Source organism: Nicotiana tomentosiformis, chromosome 9 (genome assembly GCF_000390325.3).
Source record: "Nicotiana tomentosiformis chromosome 9, ASM39032v3, whole genome shotgun sequence".
Classification (NCBI taxonomy): domain Eukaryota; kingdom Viridiplantae; phylum Streptophyta; class Magnoliopsida; order Solanales; family Solanaceae; genus Nicotiana; species Nicotiana tomentosiformis.
The window spans coordinates 17,816,257-17,836,984 of record NC_090820.1 but is presented as its reverse complement, the minus strand read 5'-3'; the positions used below and the strand labels follow the sequence as shown (position 1 = coordinate 17,836,984).

At 37.8% G+C, this 20,728-nt stretch overlaps 1 protein-coding gene across 10 annotated transcripts in view; it reads right to left on the bottom strand.

Annotated features, from left to right (window-relative positions):
* Nucleotides 1-11,084: 11,084 nt before the first annotated feature.
* Nucleotides 11,085-20,728, bottom strand: part of LOC104084479 (uncharacterized) — an 81,314-nt gene continuing 71,670 nt past the window's right edge. For 6 of the 10 annotated variants that reach the window (XM_070185610.1, XM_018766766.3, XM_009588346.4 and 3 more), the window contains 18 exons: nucleotides 19,974-20,121; nucleotides 19,380-19,503; nucleotides 19,081-19,261; nucleotides 18,417-18,445; nucleotides 18,125-18,273; nucleotides 16,563-16,662; nucleotides 16,372-16,467; nucleotides 16,247-16,302; nucleotides 16,037-16,160; nucleotides 15,773-15,835; nucleotides 15,616-15,675; nucleotides 15,372-15,533; nucleotides 14,475-14,548; nucleotides 14,294-14,387; nucleotides 14,036-14,172; nucleotides 13,861-13,941; nucleotides 13,632-13,737; nucleotides 11,085-11,334 (listed from right to left, as the gene is read on the bottom strand). In XM_070185610.1, coding sequence (XP_070041711.1) covers nucleotides 11,263-11,334; nucleotides 13,632-13,737; nucleotides 13,861-13,941; nucleotides 14,036-14,172; nucleotides 14,294-14,387; nucleotides 14,475-14,548; nucleotides 15,372-15,533; nucleotides 15,616-15,675; nucleotides 15,773-15,835; nucleotides 16,037-16,160; nucleotides 16,247-16,302; nucleotides 16,372-16,467; nucleotides 16,563-16,662; nucleotides 18,125-18,273; nucleotides 18,417-18,445; nucleotides 19,081-19,261; nucleotides 19,380-19,503; nucleotides 19,974-20,121 — 1,856 coding nt within the window. In that variant the 3' untranslated portion in view covers nucleotides 11,085-11,262. Of the gene's footprint in view, nucleotides 11,335-13,631; nucleotides 13,738-13,860; nucleotides 13,942-14,035; nucleotides 14,189-14,293; nucleotides 14,388-14,474; nucleotides 14,549-15,371; nucleotides 15,534-15,615; nucleotides 15,676-15,772; nucleotides 15,836-16,036; nucleotides 16,161-16,246; nucleotides 16,303-16,371; nucleotides 16,468-16,562; nucleotides 16,663-18,124; nucleotides 18,274-18,416; nucleotides 18,446-19,080; nucleotides 19,262-19,379; nucleotides 19,504-19,973; nucleotides 20,122-20,728 lie in introns of those variants that run through there. The other 4 variants (XM_033652978.2, XM_070185608.1, XR_011410891.1 and 1 more) reach the window with 3 other exon arrangements.

Below are 20,728 nucleotides of genomic sequence, written 5' to 3'. Positions count from 1 at the left end.
AAGCCCAAGCGCTAAGCACGGACAACCCATCATATCAATACCTGGATCTGCACGGTCAACTCACGTGCTATGCGGACAACTCACGCGCTATGGTATCAATACCTGGACCCGCATGGTCAACTCACGTTCTACGCGAAAAACTCACGCACTATGGTATTAATATCCTCACGACCAGGCCCTCGGCCTCACTCAATCATGTACCTTACTAGCCTCACCATCATCAACAAATAAGGGAACACAGCCCACATCAAGTATCACAGTATATTAGCAAATAATAGAGACTAAGGTAAACATGTACAATAATTTCTATGACTGAGTAAAAATAATGTGAGCATGAATACAGCCTAAGCATGATCTCTAACATGAAGGCAGACAAGTTCAACAACAAGTAACTACGTAAACACAGATGATGGCCATGAGGCCTCACGGGACGGACCAAGTCTCAATCCCTCGAGGTATACACCCACACGCCCATCACCTAGCGTGGGTATCACCTCCAAACAGTCACACGATATCAAATTCTCCGGGTTTATACCCTCAAAGCCAGAGTTAAAACTGTTACTTACCTTAACAACGTAAAATCCTACTCCGAGATGCCCTCGTCTCTGGACTCGGTCTCCAAAAGCTCCGAATCTAACAAAAATCAGAATACTACTATCAACATAGTCTAAAGAATCGAATTCCACAATAAAAACTACATAAATATGCCAAATATTCGAAATCGGCCAAAACCCGGCCCCCGGACCCACGTCTCGAAATCAGTCAAAAATAGCAGAATAATAAACCTCGTCCTCTCCCGAGTCTAACCATATAAAATTCATCAAAATCGGACTCCGCTTGGTCCTCAAATCCTCACTTAAACTCTCCAAAACTCAAACCATAACTCCCTCAATTTCACTTTGAAATCACCAATCAAATCCCAAAAACGAAGATGGATTCATGAAATGTAACCAAAACTGAGTATAGAACACTTACCCCAATCCTTATGGTAAAAATCGCTCCCAAAATCGCCCAAATGCGAGCTCCCCAACTCAAAATATGACCGAATGAACAAACCCTCGTTTTATATATTTTTCTACCAGATATTCTACCTCGTTTCTCATGCTAAACAATCCCTAAACTCGCGTTTTATGCCTTCAATGGATTCTTTGTGAAATTTTAGTCAAGTTAGGCTTTTGAATCACTCAATTTGACATTATAATGAAGGAGATATGTAGGTTTTAATATTTGCAAATAGTGCAGATTTTTAAATACGAATGCAGTGGCAATTTCGTAATTAATCTGCAAAATCTGGCAACCGAATGTTTTAGTAAAATGACCATAAATTTCTTATACGATGCCCAAATTCAAAGATTCTTTTTGTTATGGCTCCGTAATTACGATACAAATCTAATTCTTCAATCAAAATAGAAATCGGAGCTCATTTGCTTAATGTGGTACCATTTATGCTTGAAGAAAGGACGTCGAAACATAAGAAAAATGAGCGCAACACAGCCCAAACCTATCCGAAACTCACCCGAGCTCCTCGGAACCCCGTACGAACACACTAACAATTCCCATAACATAACATAGACCAACTCAAGGCCTCAAATCATACATAACAATATTTAAACGACGAAACGCGCCTCAAATCAAACTAAATGAACTTTCGAACTTTCGACTTCCAAAAACTCGTGCCGAAACGTATCAAATCAACTCGGAATTAACTCAAATTTTGCACACACGTCACAAATGACACTACGAACCTACTCCAAATTCCAGAATTCCATTCCGACCCTAATACCTAATTTTCCACTGCAGAAAAAAATCGTCAAATTTCTAACTTTCGCCAATTCAAGCCTAATTCTACCACGGACCTCCAAATTTTATTCCGGACACACTCCTAAGTCTAAAATCACTCAACTAAGCTAACTGAATCATAAAAATCCAATTCCGAATTCGTTTACTCATAAGTCAACTTCCATTTGACTTTTCTAACTTAGCTTTCTAACTAAGAGACTAAGTATTTATTTCATTCCAAAACTACTCCGAACCCAAACCTACCAACTCGATACAACTCAACACAGCTGAACAACACATAAATAAGAATAAATGGAGGAAACGGGACTATAACTCTCGAAACGACCGACCGGGTCGTTACATCCCCCCCTCTTAAACAACGGTTCGTCCTCGAACATGCCCAGAGTTGTTCCAAAAGCCATTCTTACTTCGGTTAAATCATCTCCTTTAAGAAACTTCTCAACCTCTACTTCTCCTACTTGACCCGCTAGTACTTCAACCACCGCAAAATGCTTCCCGTCATGTCTTCCCTCATACGTTGCTGCCCAATTGCTGCATCAACTCGAAATGCATCTATGTCGTACCAGAACCAATATAATGTTACTGACTCTAAGTCTCTGAGAAGATTATATTTCTCGAGCCATCAACATCAAAATACCCATTCGCAACCACCATTACTACACAACCACTTACTCTTCTTGAGTCCAAACTCATTGACAGACATGAGAATTTAATTTTCCCCAAAATTTAACAACGTGAAAGATCCTTCAAAATATTCACACTCGAGACCGTACGTCACATCAAAACGAAAAATCAAGCACCCAATGGCCTTCCTTTACATTTCAAGAAAACACTTCTCGTCACATTCACATCATCTTAACACCTTCCGCAGTTACATCATACTCACCACAAAGTCATTCCACTGCTCATCGAGCCACAAATTCCACTCGTAGGGACATTATCGGGCATATGAGTCCAAATATATAGGTTATAACTGAAGCTACCGAGCCTAAGCTGCGGTCTAACCATGGTCTCAAGTCCTCCAGACTGGCCCGCCACCACAAACACAGAATACACATCTCAACTTTGTTCGTAAAATCACAAGCCGGAGATGCACACCCGATACCGAGCGCTCATGTGCGCATATGAATGCGTTGAAGGAATTCAAGGATTTATGTTCCAAGCTGAATCAACTCTACACGATAGAATACAAGAAAGTGAAATTTTCCTAAGGGTTCTGCAGCCTTTCGAAGATAAGTACAGACGTCTCCGTACCGATCCGCAAGACTCTACTAAACCTGCTCATGCCTCGGGAGACCTATGTAACCTAGGCTCTGATACCAACTTGTCACGACCCAAAATCTAACCATAGTCGCGATGGCGCCTATCGTGTTACAAAGCAAGCCTATTTTCTAAAATATTACTACTAAATCGATTATAAGAATTTAATAAAACAATGCCAACATTTGAATTTCTCATAAACAAAATCAACTCTAAATATAATATAGAAAATACGGAAACGAGCCCCAAACATCGGGGTGTCACTAAGTTATAAGCATCTAAAACTATGAACTAAGATATATAAACTGTCTAACTGTCCAAAAGAAGAAATGACAAGAGGAGTAATAAGGTCCTGCGGACGCTAACAGCTACCTTGCAGTCTCCATAGATAGCCGGCCTGAACTCAATGGTCGCCGCCTTCTAACTCACATGGATCTACACATAAAGTGCAGGATATAGTATGCATACAACCGACACAGTAGTAACAGAAATAACTAAGGAACTAGGCAGTAGTGACGAGCAAAGCGGAATAATCCAATTATTATTTCCACAATTAAGTACAAACAAGAGTAGACAGGTAATTTCATAAATCAGTAAGACTATAAGGAAAATTAACAGGTAAATGTAGCAACAGCAAAAGTAAATGCAACCTCACAGCAATGTCACTCCATCACTCAGCACTCGCACTCAACACTCAACGCTCAATACTCTGCGCTCACTGGGGGTGTGTACAGACTCCGAAAGGGCTCCCAAAGCCCAAGCACTAAGCACGGACAACCCATCATATCAATACCTGGATCTGCACGGTCAACTCACGTGCTATGCGGATAACTCACGCGCTATGGTATCAATACCTGGACCCGCACGGTCAACTCACGTGCTACGTGAAAAACTCACGCGCTATGGTATTAATATCCTCACGACCAGGCCCTCGGCCTCACTCAATCATGTACCTCACTAGCCTCACCATCATCAACAAATAAGGGAACACAGCCCACATCAAGTATCACAGTATATTAGCAAATTATAGAGACTAAGGTAAACATGTACAATAATTTCTATGACTGAGTACAAATAATGTGAGCATGAATACAGCCTAAGCATGATCTCTAACATGAAGGCAGACAAGTTCAACAACAAGTAACTACGTAAACACAGATGATGGCCATGAGGCCTCACGGGACGGACCAAGTCTCAATCCCTCGAGGTATACACCCACACGCCCTTCACCTAGCGTGGGTATCACCTCCAAACAGTCACACGATATCAAATTCTCTGGGTTTATACTCTCAAAGCCAGAGTTAAAACTGTTACTTACCTTAACAACGTAAAATCCTACTCCGAGATGCCCTCGTCTCTGGACTCGGTCTCCAAAAGCTCCGAATCTAACCAAAAATCAGAATACTACTATCAACATAGTCTAAAGAATCAAATTTCACAATAAAAACTACATAAATATGCCAAATATCCGAAATCGGCCAAAACTCGGCCCCCGGGCCCACATTTCGAAATCAGTCAAAAATAACAGAATAATAAACCTCATCCTCTCCCGAGTCTAACCATATAAAATTCATCAAAATCGGACTCCGCTTGGTCCTCAAATCCTCACTCAAACTCTCCAAAACTCAAACCATAACTCCCTCAATTTCACTTTGAAATCATCAATCAAATCCCAAAAACGAAGATGGATTCATGAAATATAACCAAAACTGAGTATAGAACACTTACCCCAATCCTTATGGTGAAAATCGCTCCCAAAATCACCCAAATGCGAGCTCCCCAACTCAAAATATGACCGAATGAACAAACCCTCATTTTATATATTTTTCTGCCAGTTATTCTGCCTCATTTCTCATGCTAAACAATCCCGAAACTCGCATTTTATGCCTCCAATGGATTCTTTGTGAAATTTAGTCAAGTTAGGCTTTTGAATCACTCAATTTGACATTATAATGAAGGAGATATGTAGGTTTTAATATTTGCAAATAGTGCAGATTTTTAAATACGAATGCAGTGGCAATTCCGTAATTAATCTGAAAAATCTGGCAACCCAATGTTTTAGTAAAATGACCATACATTTCTCATACGATGCCCAAATTCGAAGATTCTTTTTGCTATGGCTCCGTAATTACGATACGAATCTAATTCTTCAATCAAAATAGAAATCAGAGCTTATTTGCTTAATGTGGTACCATTTATGCTTGAAGAAAGGACGTCGAAACATAAGAAAAACGAGCGCAACGCAGCCCAAACCTATCCGAAACTCACCCGAGCTCCTCGGAACCCCGTACAAACACACTAACAAGTCCCATAACATAACATAGACCAACGCAAGGCCTCAAATCATACATAACAACATTTAAACAACGAAACGCTCCTCAAATCAAACTAAATGAACTTTCGAACTTTCGACTTCCAAAAACTCGCGCCGAAACATATCAAATCAACTCGGAATTAACTCAAATTTTGTACACACGTCACAAATGATACTACGAACCTACTTCAACTTCCGGAATTCCATTCCGACCCTAATACCTAATTTTCCACTACCGACAAAAATCATCAAATTTCTAACTTTCGCCAATTCAAGCCTAATTCTACCACGGACCTCCAAATTTCATTTCGGACACACTCCTAAGTCTAAAATCACTCAACGAAGCTAACCGAATCATAAAAATCCAAATCCGAATTCGTTTACTCATAAGTCAACTTCCGGTTGACTTTCCTAACTTAGCTTTCTAACTAAGAGACTAAGTGTTCATTTCATTCCAGAACTACTCCGAACCCAAACCTACCAACTCGATACAACTCAACACAGCTGAACAACACATAATATGAAGAAATGGAGGAAACGGGACTATAACTCTCGAAATGACCGACCGGGTCGTTACATCCTCCCCCTCTTAAACAAACGTTCGTCCTCAAACATGCCCAGAGTTGTTCCAAAAGCCATTCTTACTTCGGTTAAATCATCTCCTTTAAGAAACTTCTAAACCTCTACTTCTCCTACTTGACCCGCTAGTACTTCAACCACTGCCAAACGCTTCCCGTCATGTCTTCCCTCATACTTTGCTACCCAATTGCTGCATCAACTCGAAATGCATCTATGTCGTACCAAAACTAATAGAATGTTACTGACTCTAAGTCTCTTCGAAGATTATCTTTCTCGAGCCATCAACATCAAAATACCCATTCGCAACCACCATTACTACACAACCACTTACTCTTCTTGAGTCCAAACTCATTGATAGACATGAGAATTTAATTTGCCCCAAAATTTAACAACGTGAAAGATCCTTCAAAATATTCACACTCGAGACCGTACGTCACATCAAAACGAAAAATCAAGCACCCAATGGCCTTCCTTTACATTTCAAGAAAACACTTCTCGTCACATTCACATCGTCTTAACACCTTCCGCAGTTACGTCATACTCACCACAAAGTCATTCCACCGCTCATCGAGCCACAAATTCCACTCGTAGGGACATTATCGGACATATGAGTCCAAATGTATAGGTTACAACTGAAGCTACCGAGCCTAAGCTGCAGTCTAACCATGGCCTCAAGCCCTCCAGACTGGCCCGCCACCACAAACACAGAATACACATCTCAACTTTGTTCGTAAAATCACAAACCGGCGATGCACACCTGATACCGAGCGCTCATGTGCGCATATGAATGCGTTGAAGGAATTCAAGGAGTTATGTTCCAAGCTGAATCAACTCTACACGATAGAATACAAGAAAGTGAAATTTTCCTAAGGGTTCTGCAGCCTCTCGAAGATAAGTACAGACGTCTCCGTACCGATCCGCAAGACTCTACTAAACCTGCTCATGCCTCGTGAGACCTATATAACCTAGGCTGTGATACCAACTTGTCACGACCCAAAATCTAATCATGGTCGTGATGGCACCTATCGTGTTACAAAGCAAGCCTATTTTCTAAAATATTACTACTAAATCGATTATAAGAATTTAATAAAACAACGCCAACATTTGAATTTCTCATAAACAAAATCAACTCTAAATATAATATAGAAAATACGAAAACGAGCCCCAAACATCTGGGTGTCACTAAGTCATGAGCATCTAAAACTATGAACTAAGATATATAAACTATCTAACTGTCCAAAAGAAGAAATGACAAGAGGAGTAACAAGGTCCTGCGGACGCTAACAGCTACCTTGCAGTCTCCAAAGATAGCCGGCCTGAACTCAATGATCGCTGCTTTCTAACTCACATGGATCTGCACATAAAGTGCAGGGTATAGTATGAGTACAACTGACTCAGTAGTAATAGAAATAACTAAGGAATTGGGCAGTAGTGACGAGCTAAGCAGAATAATCCAATTATTATTTCTACAATTAAGTACAAACAGGAGTAGACAGGTAATTTCATAAATCAGTAAGACTACAAGAAAAATTAATAGGTAAATATAGCAACAGCAAAAGTAAATGCAACCTCACAGAAATGTCACTCCATCACTCAGCACTCGCACTCAACACTCAACGCTCAACACTCTACGCTCACTGGGGGTGTGTACAGACTCCGGAGGGGCTCCCAAAGCCCAAGCGCTAAGCACAGACAACCCATCATATCAATACCTGGATCCGCACGGTCAACTCACGTGCTACGCGGACAACTCATGCGCTATGGTATCAATACCTGGACCCGCACGGTCAACTCACGTGCTACGCGGATAACTCACACGCTATGGTATTAATATCCTCACGACCAGGCCCTTGGCCTCACTCAATCATGCACCTCACTAGCCTCACCATCATCAACAAATAAGGGAACACAGCCCACATCAAGTATCACAGCATATTAGCAAATAATAGAGACTGAGGTAAACATGTACAATAATTTCTATGACTGAGTACAAATAATGTGAGCATGAATAAAGCCTAAGCATGATCTTTAACATGAAGGCAGACAAGTTCAACAACAAGGAACTACGTAAACACAGATGATGGCCATGAGGCCTCACGGGACGGACCAAGTCTCAATCCCTCGAGGTATACACCTACACGCCCGTCACCTAGCGTGGGTATCACCTCCAAACAGTCACACGATATCAAATTCTCCGTATTTATACCCTCAAAGCCAGAGTTAAAACTGTTACTTACCTTAACAGCGTAAAATCCTACTCCGGGATGCCCTCGTCTCTGGACTCGGTCACCAAAAGCTCCGAATCTAACCAAAAATCAGAATACTACTATCAACATAGTCTAAAGAATCGAATTCCACAATAAAAACTACATAAATATGCCAAAAATCTGAAATCGGCCAAAACCCGGCCCCTGGGGACACGTCTCGAAATCACTCAAAAATGGCAGAATAATAAACCTCGTCCTCTCCTGAGTCTAACCATATAAAATTTATCAAAATCGGACTCTGCTTGGTCCCTCAAATCCTCACTTAAACTCTCCAAAACTCAAACCGTAACTCCCTCAATTTCACTTTAAAATCATCAATCAAATCCCAAAAACGAAGATGTATTCATGAAATATAACTAAAATTGAGTAGAGAACACTTACCCCAATTCTTATGGTGAAAATCACCCCCAAAATCACCCAAATCCGAGCTCCCCAACTCAAAATATGACCGAATGAACAAACCCTCGTTTTATATATTTTTCTGCCAGTTATTCTGCCAGTGGCAATTTCGTAATTAATCTGAAAAAACTGGCAACCTAATGTTTTAGTAAAATGACCATAAATTCCTCATACGATGCCCAAATTTGACGATTCTTTTTGTTATAGCTCCGTAATTACGATACGGATCTAATTCAATCAAAACAGAAATCGGAGCTCATTTGCTTAATGTGGTACCATTTATGCTTGAAGAAACGACGTCGAAACATAAGAAAAACGAGCGCAACGCAGCCCAAACCTATCTGAAACTCACCCGAGCTCCTCTGGACCTCGTACGAACAGACTAACAAGTCCCATAACGTAACACAGACCAACTCAAGGCCTCAAATCATGCATAACAACGTTTAAACGACGAAACGCGCCTCAAATCAAATTAAATGAACTTTCGAACTTTCGACTTCCAAAAACTCGCGCCGAAACATATCAAATCAACTCGGAATTTACTCAAATTTTGCACACACATCACAAATGACACTACGAACCTACTCCAACTTCCATAATTCCATTCCGACCCCGATACCTAATTTTTCACTGCCGACCAAAATCGCCAAATTTCTAACTTTCGCCAATTCAAGCTTAATTCTACCACGGACCTCCAAATTATATTCCGGACACACTTCTAAGTCTAAAATCACTCAACGAAGCTAACTGAATCATAAAAATCCAAATCCGAATTCGTTTACTCATAAGTCAACTTCCGATTGACTTTTCTAACTTAGTTTTCTAACTAAGAGACTAAGTGTTCATTTCATTCCAAAACTACTCTGAACCCAAACCTACCAACTCAATGCAACTCAACACAGCTGAACAACACATAAATAAGCAGAAATGGAGAAAACGGGGCTATAACTCTCGAAACGACCGACCGGGTCGTTACAATGGTCTTATGTGGGGTGGCCTTGTAAATAATCTATTTGAAAGAAGAGGGAAAGTTGAATGTGCACCTTAGACATAACTCAAAGTACTAATGGCCATGACTTTGTTGATTATCTGTTTCAAATTCATAGTAACGATTGTGTTGTTGAAAGAACTTCCTTAATGAGTGAGTTTAAACTTGTTGATTCTTTTTCTCATGAGAATAATATGTTGCAATGTGATGAGAGCATGGCACCAGAAAAGTTGAATGAGAAACGCAAAGAGAGGTCAGATAGCATGAATCTTGTTCATATAATGATACCACACTGTGACAATTGACAACCTCTGGTGGTGAGTGTGTCTGTGCCAGTTCACCTTGAGATATTCAGATAAGGTTATGGTTGTTTTGTTCAGAATTAGTTCCTCCCAAACAGCAAGCACTTTTCCCCACATAAAAGAAAAATATTGAATATTTACAATGGTAAAAAAAACTAATTTAATTTATATATACTGATAGTACTTATAAAAAATTTATTATATATGTTTAATGCAATTTAATCAGTTATATCATTCATATTTTTCAGGCTAAATTAGCATAGTAGATTTGTTATGAATTATTATACATTATCGTAGGCCGACTCAATCTAACAATGTAAAAAAACAAATATATGATATTAGTACACAAAGTCAATTAAATTAAAACTCGAAAAACACAAGCCAAAATCCCTGGTTTTGTCAAGCCACATTTTCTTCAGAAATTACGTGCGTGTTCTGGGATTGTGACTTAACGAAAAATTGGTACATAGATTTAATTCGTATCAAGTGATCAATTTACCAGAGTAATTCCTATTCATCTCAATAATAAAGTTTTATGTAACAATCAGAGAGTTGATTTTAAGTAACGTAATTTCAAAATTGTATTGCCTGCAACATGCTTTTTTACCCTTCAGTAATTTTATTTCCCCTCCTGTTTCAAAGTTATTGTTTTAATCTTTTTTTTTTTCGACGGCAATATCCAACTAGCTAATACACACCACGACTATTTTATTGATGTAGCCTAATTTTCTAGCACATTTGTTTCTTCAATCCTTCCAACCAAACAGTATCTTAGTTTATTTCCTCAAGTTTCACAAAAATTGAATACTCAGTCAATTGATGAGCTCTCCTTTCCTATTTAAATAAGGATAATAAGATCCTTGAATAACTTTGAAAAAATTACATGGTGTAACTAACTTATGCACTATATTTACCATACATAAATACACTTTGAAAGAGTCACAACTCGTACCTACTCTTTGTATTTGATAGCAAAATCCTAACGTGTACGGAGTCACATACGGTGATACAATAACTATATGTATCACTGTATTTTAGTGTATTATATGCGTTGATACAGCCATTTAGAATGAATGAATACAAGTGATACAAGCCGGTAACATTAAACAATAGCTACAAATGATAATTAAGCAAACTACAATTACGTATGGTAATTAAACTCTAAACTGTAATGCTTTATGAAAACTCCTCAATAACTTTTAATTGGTAACTGAAAAAAGTCCAAAGATTACAAAAGAGAGAACTAGAGGTATGAGCCAATTACACGTGACTTGATTAAGTTTTTATTGTTGTATTTTTGAGGAATCAATTTATTTGCAAAGACAAAGTTCGAATATTCCAAACAAAGAAACTCTAAGAAGCTGAAGGCACTGCACTGTAAGGATCACCAAATGCTGCAATATTCCCTGGCCTTGAAAATACAATCTACAAGAATTGAAGCACCCTTTGAGTTATTTACTTCTCAAATTCGGTAAGAAAATTTCAAGTTCTTGTAAATATTTGAATAAATGCATGTATTTACATAATTTAGTAAATAAAAATGTATCCTTTCCAATTGCTTAAGTTTTTAAACGCAGTTCACATAATTCAACATGGTATCATAATAAATTCGAGTTTCACCGCTATCCTAAGCAAGAAAAGAAAAGTTTTCCCGAAGAACGTGAAGAGTAATGTTGAAAGTGCAATTAAGTTAATAAAATTATACTATCTCTAATAACTTAGACTTTTAGGCGAGGCAGTTAACGTAATTCACCATCGGTTTGTATCCATTACAACTACCTCTACTCCTACTCTATTTCCACTTGGTAATACAAACTTATAAAGGTCATTTTCATTCTAATATTACATAATTGTATGTGATAATTTTTCATTTAAAAATATTTAGTATATCAAAGAAAAAACATATTTTTTCATGAAAAAAATAATTTGGGACCGCTAGAGATATTGGGAATAGGAATAGTTACTTTTGGAATTCACCCTAAAGGCCTAAAGGCCCTAAACTTTACCAGTGTATTCTTACCTCATTTATACACCATCATCATTATCACATGGCCTACATTACTTTTATCACTTTATTACTCTCTCTTCAAACTATATTTTACTTCAATCTTTTATATTACTTTTGGCCTCTCTACACTCACAAGTTCATTGTCTCTCGTAAATCATTCTCTCAAATAAGAGAGCAAAAAGCAATTGCCAACACTTTTTTTTTCAAGCTTTCCCCATGTTACATCTTTTGCTCTTAAGTATATATTGTCTTTTTATTTATTTATTAGAATTTTAATATATCAACAAGAAAAATATGAATTCGCGTATTTAAAACACCAAAAAAAGGGAAGAGTTATTGATAAATTTTTAGCAAACTATAAAAATTTTGAATCAGAAAATATGGAAGAATTTATTAGGTGAACAAATCACTAACAAAATTGAGCTAGACGATAATGAAATCCAAGAAGAAGTTGGTGAGAAATCTATCATAAATCTTTCAGAAAATCAGGCAATTCTAAGAGAATGGAATAATATACTAGAACATATATGATCCTAGTAAAAAGATCGATTATAAGTAAAATATTAATAATTTTATATCTCAAAAAACTAGAAAAATAATTTTTAAATAAAATTTTATTAAATTATTTTTTGTAATACCGAAAATTTAAGGCCCCTTGTTGAAGTATGGCTTTAGGCCCCAAATATCATTGGGCTGCCTCTGTATTACCCGCAAGTATCACTTAGGGGTCGTTTGGTAGGATGCATTAGATAAAATAATGCATGCATTAGTTTTTTGTATTAATAATACTTTATTTCGTATACTTTTTGAACTTATGTATTAGTTATGCAAGCATTTTTATACACCATATTTGGTATTATCCTATGCATAACTAATGCATAGGAAACCATGGTAACAATGCAATGAGTTTTAATGCAAGCATTAGCTTAGTTAAAAACAAAATTGCCCTTCAAAATTTATGCTTGATTAAAATATGTTCTTATATTAATGCAAGTTTAATGTAAAGTTTGATACTGAAATTGCTCACGCTATTTATATCTATACTCCGCCAATTTCTTCATTGTAAATTTATAAATCTGTACTCTACTACTACGTACTGGAATGCACTTGTAATCAACTCATTTCCTTTTATTTTTTTAATTCAAACTTTCTTTGCCTAATAATCCAAGAAAGTGGGAAATAAAATTATATCCTTAGTAGATAAAATAAATACTTAGCATATTTCTTTTTTATAAATAAATATTCAGTTCTATACTACATTATAGGTAGACAAATCAAATAATTTTTTTAAAACCTTTTTCATATAAAAACATTCCTCAACATATGTTTCATTTAAAAAGATAAAGTGATGGACTGGTTATGGGGGCATTTTTGTAAATAAATAATTCTTTTAGAAATTGTGCAATGCTGTAATAAATCAAACCAAACAATGGATAAGAAATATGTCAGCATAACTAATGCAAGCATAACTAATATCAACATTACTAATACACTCTATTAAGTGTTATTCTTATGCACCCTACCAAACGACCCCTTAGTACCATCCACATACCGCACCTCCTACTTTCCACGATGATTATATGTCATGCACTTTTATTTTTGGAACATTGGCAAGATTATGTCATCAACAATTATGTCCAAATTAACAAAAGGAAATTAAATGACTTGAGAAGTGGTTTTACCCTATAAAATATTCAAAGATTTATCACCATACCTGATAATTTCCTATTGCACGCGTTTTGAACCCAGCAGCACAGTAGTCAAAGTAGTACTCCCATGTCCTGATGAACTTGTCGTCGAATCCCAAAACACGAATTTGGCTAGTGATAAAGTTATCAATGGTCAAGTATAAACATTCAGAACTGATCAAGCTACAAATACTTCATGAAAGAAACGGTTTTAACTCAGCATAGAAGATTGTGGACTTATTTTGATTTTGTTACCTTTGATTTTTCAGGAAGTTATCCCGCCAACATCTCAGTGTCTGATAGTAGTGAATTCCTATCTCTTCCAGGTGGTTTACACTGCATTTATATCATTAATCAAATGCTTCGACAACTGCTTATGAAAAACTGACAAGGACGTTAGTGCAAAATCACAAAATGAACTCTTTCTTACCATAGTCTGGATGCAGAAGCCATGGCTGATGTTACTCGATTTAGTGAAGGCAAGCATCCACCTGGGAATATATACTCTTTTATGAAGCCTATGCTATGCCTGTATTCGTCATACCTCTCATCTGGCACTGAAGTGAACTAAGGAAAGCCAACGCTTGTGAAAAGTAGCATAAAGAAACGAGTGAAACAACAGTGAAGGAAATCGAAGGGAAAAAGTGAACAAAGTGGATTGTATTAAGGGATCACTTTAATTCATTACCTGCACAACTAGAAGCCCATCTTCTGCCAATGCAGACTCGCAGCAAGTAAAGAATTCATCCATAAACTCATGACCAACATGTTCTATCATCTCGCTGAAAATGAAATTAGTTCAATTGTAACACTAGCTCGACATATAGTGAGTAATACAACATGTCAAGATGTAGAGAATAAAAGCTCACATTGATATAATCCTGTGATATTTGTCCTTATTTGGCATTTGACGATAGTCGCATAGGAGAAAGGTAATTCGATCCTGTGAAAAAATTTCATTGAACTGAATATTAATGGATAACCCTAGCTTTAAAGTTGCTCGGATTTGGCTTGCAAGTGCTAAGCAGATCATGTTCTCATTTTAATCTTATAAAGACAAATGTGGGAATGCAACATACAAAGAAGCATTTTAGTTAATTTTGTGCCATAACTTCTCTGGCCTGATCTGTGACCTATGTTGCTCGGACTCTCCGAAAATATTGCCAGGTGCATGTCGATCCTCCAAAAATAGTATATTTTTAGAGGATCTGACACGGGTGCGGCAGCATTCTTGAGAGTCCGCGCAACATAGCCTGTGACTAGCTTGTTCAGGAGCTCTTACAGTTCAGAAAGCAAGAAAATGGAAGAAGGTTTAGTCATGAATTGTAGTCTCCTAGTTGCTTTATCATTTTCCTCAGCATATAGCAATTATATTGTAGCGTAGGCTAAGCCATCAATAAGACAACGGGATGTTATTATGGGGATCCTCGATTGAGAGATACTGTAAGGCTATTATATCTCTTAGTGGGTTAGCTTCCTTCTTTGCTGTGTCTGTCCATACTCCATAGAGGAAGACTTCCTGAACCACGTATATCCGTGATCTGTCTCAGTTATTTCCATAGTTCAGTTTTGAACTAGTCATTGCACATCTTCACTTCTCCAATTACAGAATTTCAAAAAGGTTCTTCAAAGATTTCTAGGAAATCTTCATCAAATGTTCTTAAAATGGGCAGCAACAAGAATGTAACATTAGTCATCTAGACAAAAGAGAATGAAATTTTAAACTCAAAAATTTTGAGCTACAACATTGTAAGTACAATCCATACCTGAAGGCCTGCTTGCTCAACTATCAACTGTGCATACTCCAGTTGCTGCTCGGAGAGAGTTATACCAGTATATTTACATCCTGTTTGCTTGACAACTTCCACAGCAAAACTTCCCCAACCAAATCCAATCTCTAAAATGTGATGTTCCTTGCTAATTTTTGCCTAAAAAGAATAGAAGCAGAATGAAATTATGCTTGAAATCTGTGTTGAAACAAGAGAGCTTTTTACATAGTTGATGACTTACCTTTCTAATGAGAACAGAAATCTTTCTCAGTTGTGCATCTTTTAGGTCTTCATCCTCACTCTAGAAAAATTATGAAAGAAAACTAGATCACCATGGGATGAGATTAAAGAACAGTAAATGTAGCTTAACATGCGAAGACAAAATTTTGAGAGCTAACCTTGAATATTGCACATGAGTATGTCATTGTCCCATCCAGAAAGAGTGAGAAGAGTTCATTACTCTGAACAAAACATCAATAAAACAATGCTTATCATCTACACAATAGCAGCCCATATTAGACAAGAAAATTACAGGAAAATAGAAGTGATAAATCTACTGCAACTGGCAAAGAATACGCGCAGGATTGAGTACGTCAATTTCGCTACTGATCTTTGACATCCCCTACATACTTTGGGTGATATAATATGCACAAGTTATTTACCAGGTCATAATGGCGGGAGATATTCCGACGAGCCTGAGTCAGGGTGTTTTGATTCAAAACATGTTGAATGAAATACTTTGCAGATGGCAGTGCTGCTGTAAAAAGGAATGGTGTCCACCAGCCTCTAGAGCCATGCAAAGTGATGAAAAACTTTAACATATGAACAGAAGTTTATGTTTCTATATTTCAAGTTGAGGACAAACTATTTACCTTTTCTTGCTAGAACTTGTAACTGACGCTTTCAAATCACTGTTGGCAACAAATATCTGTAAAAGAATTCAGGAAGCTAAGTACCAAACAAATGCTATTTACAAAGAATCTAGTTATTTCCTCACCATGATAAGATTAAGAAGGCCTTCATTCTTGTCAACAAAAGAGAAATCCCCATGAATAAAAGCATCAGCAAGGCCTATTTCAGCTTCAGTTGCAGTCTATATCACAGAATTTGTCAAGATTTGGATTTAGTTTTTCTGTTTGGGTTTATCGCTTGATAACGTGAAGGGGAGAAAAGAGAATTTCAATTTACCTTCCAGTAAAACTGTGGACCATGAATTCTAAGAGAAACTTTCAGAGAGCATTTCCTCTCTGTTCCTTGGAAGGTGAAGACTGTACCTCCTTCAAACAAGCTGTATATCGCAAAATATAAAGTAATTATCCAGATATCTTTAATATTTAGAAGAAACAACAACTACTACTAAGACTCAGTCTTAAACAAAGATGGGGTCGACGATATGACTCCTCATTTCTTGCTCAACTCATATCGGCATCATGCCAAAATAAAATAAGAGTTACAGTGAAATTAAGTTAAATATATATAAATAATAGTAACAATAATAAGAAAAATAGTAATATTTTAAAGCCTATTCCTAAGTAGTAAGTATCACCTATATGGATATGTTTCTTCCGGTGTGCCGGCATGATTCCAAAGATATGTAAGTCTTTCGAGACAACTTCTTTACATGTAATTCCAAAGACAAGGTGGGTTGCTCTGATGGTAAGCACCATCCACTTCCAACCAAGAGGTTGTGAGTTCGAGTCACCCCAAGAGCAAGGTGGGGAGTTCTTGGAGGGAAGGATGCCGAGGGTCATTTGGAAACAGTCTCTCTACCTCGGGGTAGGGGTAAGGTCTGCGTACACACTACCCTCCCCAGACCCCACTAGTGGGATTATACTGAGTTGTTGTTATTGTTGTTGTTGTTCTTTACATGTAATTATAGGTCTACCTTGTCCCTTTTTAACACCTTCATTCACCATAGTTTCACACCTACGGACCAGTGCATCTATAGGGTGACGCAAGACATGACCAAACCATCTCAAGCGACCTTCTCTCATAATCCTCAATGCTTGCTACCTGCAACTTGTGGCGAATGTGGTCATTTTTAATCTTATCAAATCTTATATGACCACACATCCACTTAGCATTCGCATCTCTGCAACACTCATCTTGTGGATATGTTGGATTTTAGCAGCCCAACATTCACTACCATATAACATTGTTGGTAATATAGTTGTTCTATAGAGCTTACCTTTCACTTTGGTAGGCATCCTTCTATCACATAACACTCCGTTCCTGCTAGCGAGTCATTGATGGTGTCGGCTAACTCTAGATCAAAGAACACATCCATAGAGGAAGTAGATCTGAATTCTCAAGGTACAAAAGTTGTGTCTAACTTTACGAGGGAAAATGCACTTCGAGGTAGTGATGGTATACCTCCTCGGAAAGGACATCGTCGGTCTAACAGTGATGTTCGTTAGGATTCTCAGCTATGATTCAGGGGGAGAGGTTTCTTTTTTCTATGTTGGACAGCCATGTCAGCAAATATATTGTATTTAAATAGGTCTAGAAGCTCATGTGGACAGCCGTTAGTTTTGAGGTAAGTGTGGCCCAATTTTTAGAAGGCAAGGAACTCTTTGATATCAAAAACAAACGGAGGGCAAAAGTGCTCTATTTCCGACAGTTCAAGGGCGGGCAATTGTGACCCTTTTCAGCACAAGAAATAGGATAGATGGAAATAAACAAGTTGTTAGATATGTATCTGCCACTATTTTGGGATTAAAGCAATACAAGGTGAAACAATCATCACTCACATTATGCATCCTGTTTTAATGAAACTTCTGAAAAATCTTGTAACAACGAGGCGTGCTCCTGTTTCAGGCCAGGTTGGTACCATGTGCTTGGAGTTGTCCAGAATACTACAATTCCTTCTAAGCACGCCATCTGCAGCAGCCACACCCACCTGAGGAGGAGAAAACGTAGATAATCATCCACATGACATCAAAGGCACAAGAAAAGCTGGAAAAGACTTCAAATTGTTTTCAGAGTAAGGCGATACATCAAGATAAAGTCTGTTGAGCTTGTTATTAGCTGAAGAAGTACTACCTTTAGTCCATCCTCATGGAAGCCATAGCCTGGAAGTATTGCAATAAATATACATCAATAAGCAGTGAAACAAAAGGCGGAAATAAAGTCTTGCACTAAAGGGAAGCAAAGACTAAAGTCGGAACAACTCAAACTACAAGCATTAGCAGTAGCTTTCCTTTAACATTATGCAAATAAAGGAAGTGAATAAACCACGACACGAGGTTGTTGAGCTCACTCGCAGGAATCAAGTTGAAATGGAAAGGAAAAAAAAAAGTGAATGAAGCTCTCTTTGCAAAGACAGCTTGGCGGCTTGTTTAGTTCCCTCAGTCTCGATGGCTCAGGGCTATTTTATCTAAATAGAAACGGAGTCACATCTTATCTGTGGAGACTCAAAATAATCTCTTAAAACAGATTCAAACTTATAAGCTGCAATTTCCAAGGACTAACTGAGAGAACTATAAAAGGTCCGGAGAAAGAAACTATATTGTTTCATACAGTGGGTTCTGCAAATGATTTAAAAGACAATAGTGAGTGGTGCAATTCTTCAGGTTTCAGTTAAAGGAACTGGTTCTCTAAATGAAAATAGTTGACGTCCAGCAGCAGACTAGGAACAATTGCAGGTTACAAAGGAACATCTATCTTGAAACAACTGTCCATGCTCTGCATAAAAGGCGATTCATACCTTGATATGCTCCACAAAACCATATTCCTCTCTTCCCTTGGATTTGATCTAGCTCACGTGAAGCTTTTGATGCAGCAACTGAGGGGACTAGGTGGCCTGTTGTCCACTTAAGCAATATATGCTCTGGTGTGTGAGGAGGATCGACGGTTACGAGATAAGGCAGCTTTGAGTCACCAAGATTCTGTAAGTTTAGACAGCTCATAAAATAAGAGGGCTGTTACTAAAGAGAACTCTCCACTGAAGAACATTATCTTCTAATTTCTATATAAGGTCATAAATCGCTGTATTGCATAACACACCTGGATTACATTGAGCCAATATGTCATGCGTCCTCTATTTTTCGTAGTTCCAAGAAAGTTCAAAGCACTCCATGCAGCTGGGTCGCGAGGCAGGAATGTTTTGTCACGATGAAGGAAAATATCGCTGTCATAGAGGAAGAGAAAATGATATTACATTTAAACATCATATATCTTGACTATGGTCCAATCCACCAACTTCTCTCAAACCAGGCAGCATTGCAGTTGCAGCAAGAGAAATTAGTTAAAACGCATTTGTCAAGAAGAGGTACCTCTTCAACATGACATTCTGCCTTTTTAAGTTGTCCTCATGGTAGAATTTTAGAGGCGGAATTACTAACTATATTAATCTTAGCACATAAATTTAGCAGGTTGTAGCTGTTAATTGACTACAACCAGCCACAATTAGAACATGCATTTTAACTGAACTTCACTAAAGCACAAAATAGGGCTCCTCTGGTAACAGAAAATACAAATGCGAACATGGCTATGCATTTATTACCTTTTTTAGAGGAAGATAAACCACATTGGCGTTGTAAGTTTATGCATGGAATTTTCCGGAAAATTCAAGGTTTCGAATATGGGAATCGGAAGTACCTATAGCTATACTGGAAAGCACCCAGAATTCTTGTTTCATCACATGTTGCCTCTTTGCCTAACATTCTCAGAGTATCCGGAGCATGTGCAGCCATTATGCATCCATCATATACTTCTTTGGCACCATCATTGCAAGCTATGGTACAACCTGCAAGGGTTCTTCCTTTCACAGTTAGAATCACGAGTAGTTCGTAGCTATGTGATGGTAACATAATACACCTCACTGAAGCTTTTTCCCTAGATAAGCAACAAATTAACTCTATCTAGATAATATCTCTTGAAAAAATATCATAAAATGAATATAATGGTTTTTTGTCTTCAGTCAGATCCACTAATGTATTTTTATTCTCCAGTTAGCCTTCCTTCCTAACCTTCTTCAACCCCCCCAAACACGTTCTTATACCCTAATGTCTTTTTATTCTCCAGTTAGCCTTCCTAACCTTCTTCATCCCCCACCCCACCCCCCACCCCGGTGCGTGGCCAACAATCCCACCTTTTATACTTGTGGTCAAATAGGGAAGATATGGCAGTCAAATAGAGGGAAAATGAAAGTTGCAGATGAGGAATCGTATCAAAGAAACAACAAAGCGAAGACAAAAACACTAATGGATATGCAAAGGTTGTGGCTTAGTAGTCAATGAAGTGGGTATAAAAATTGAACACCACGGTTTAAAACCCGGTGGAGCAAAAAATATTAGATTATTTCTTCTCATCTCATCGGCCTAAGCCTTGGTGGATGGAGTTACCCATTATTT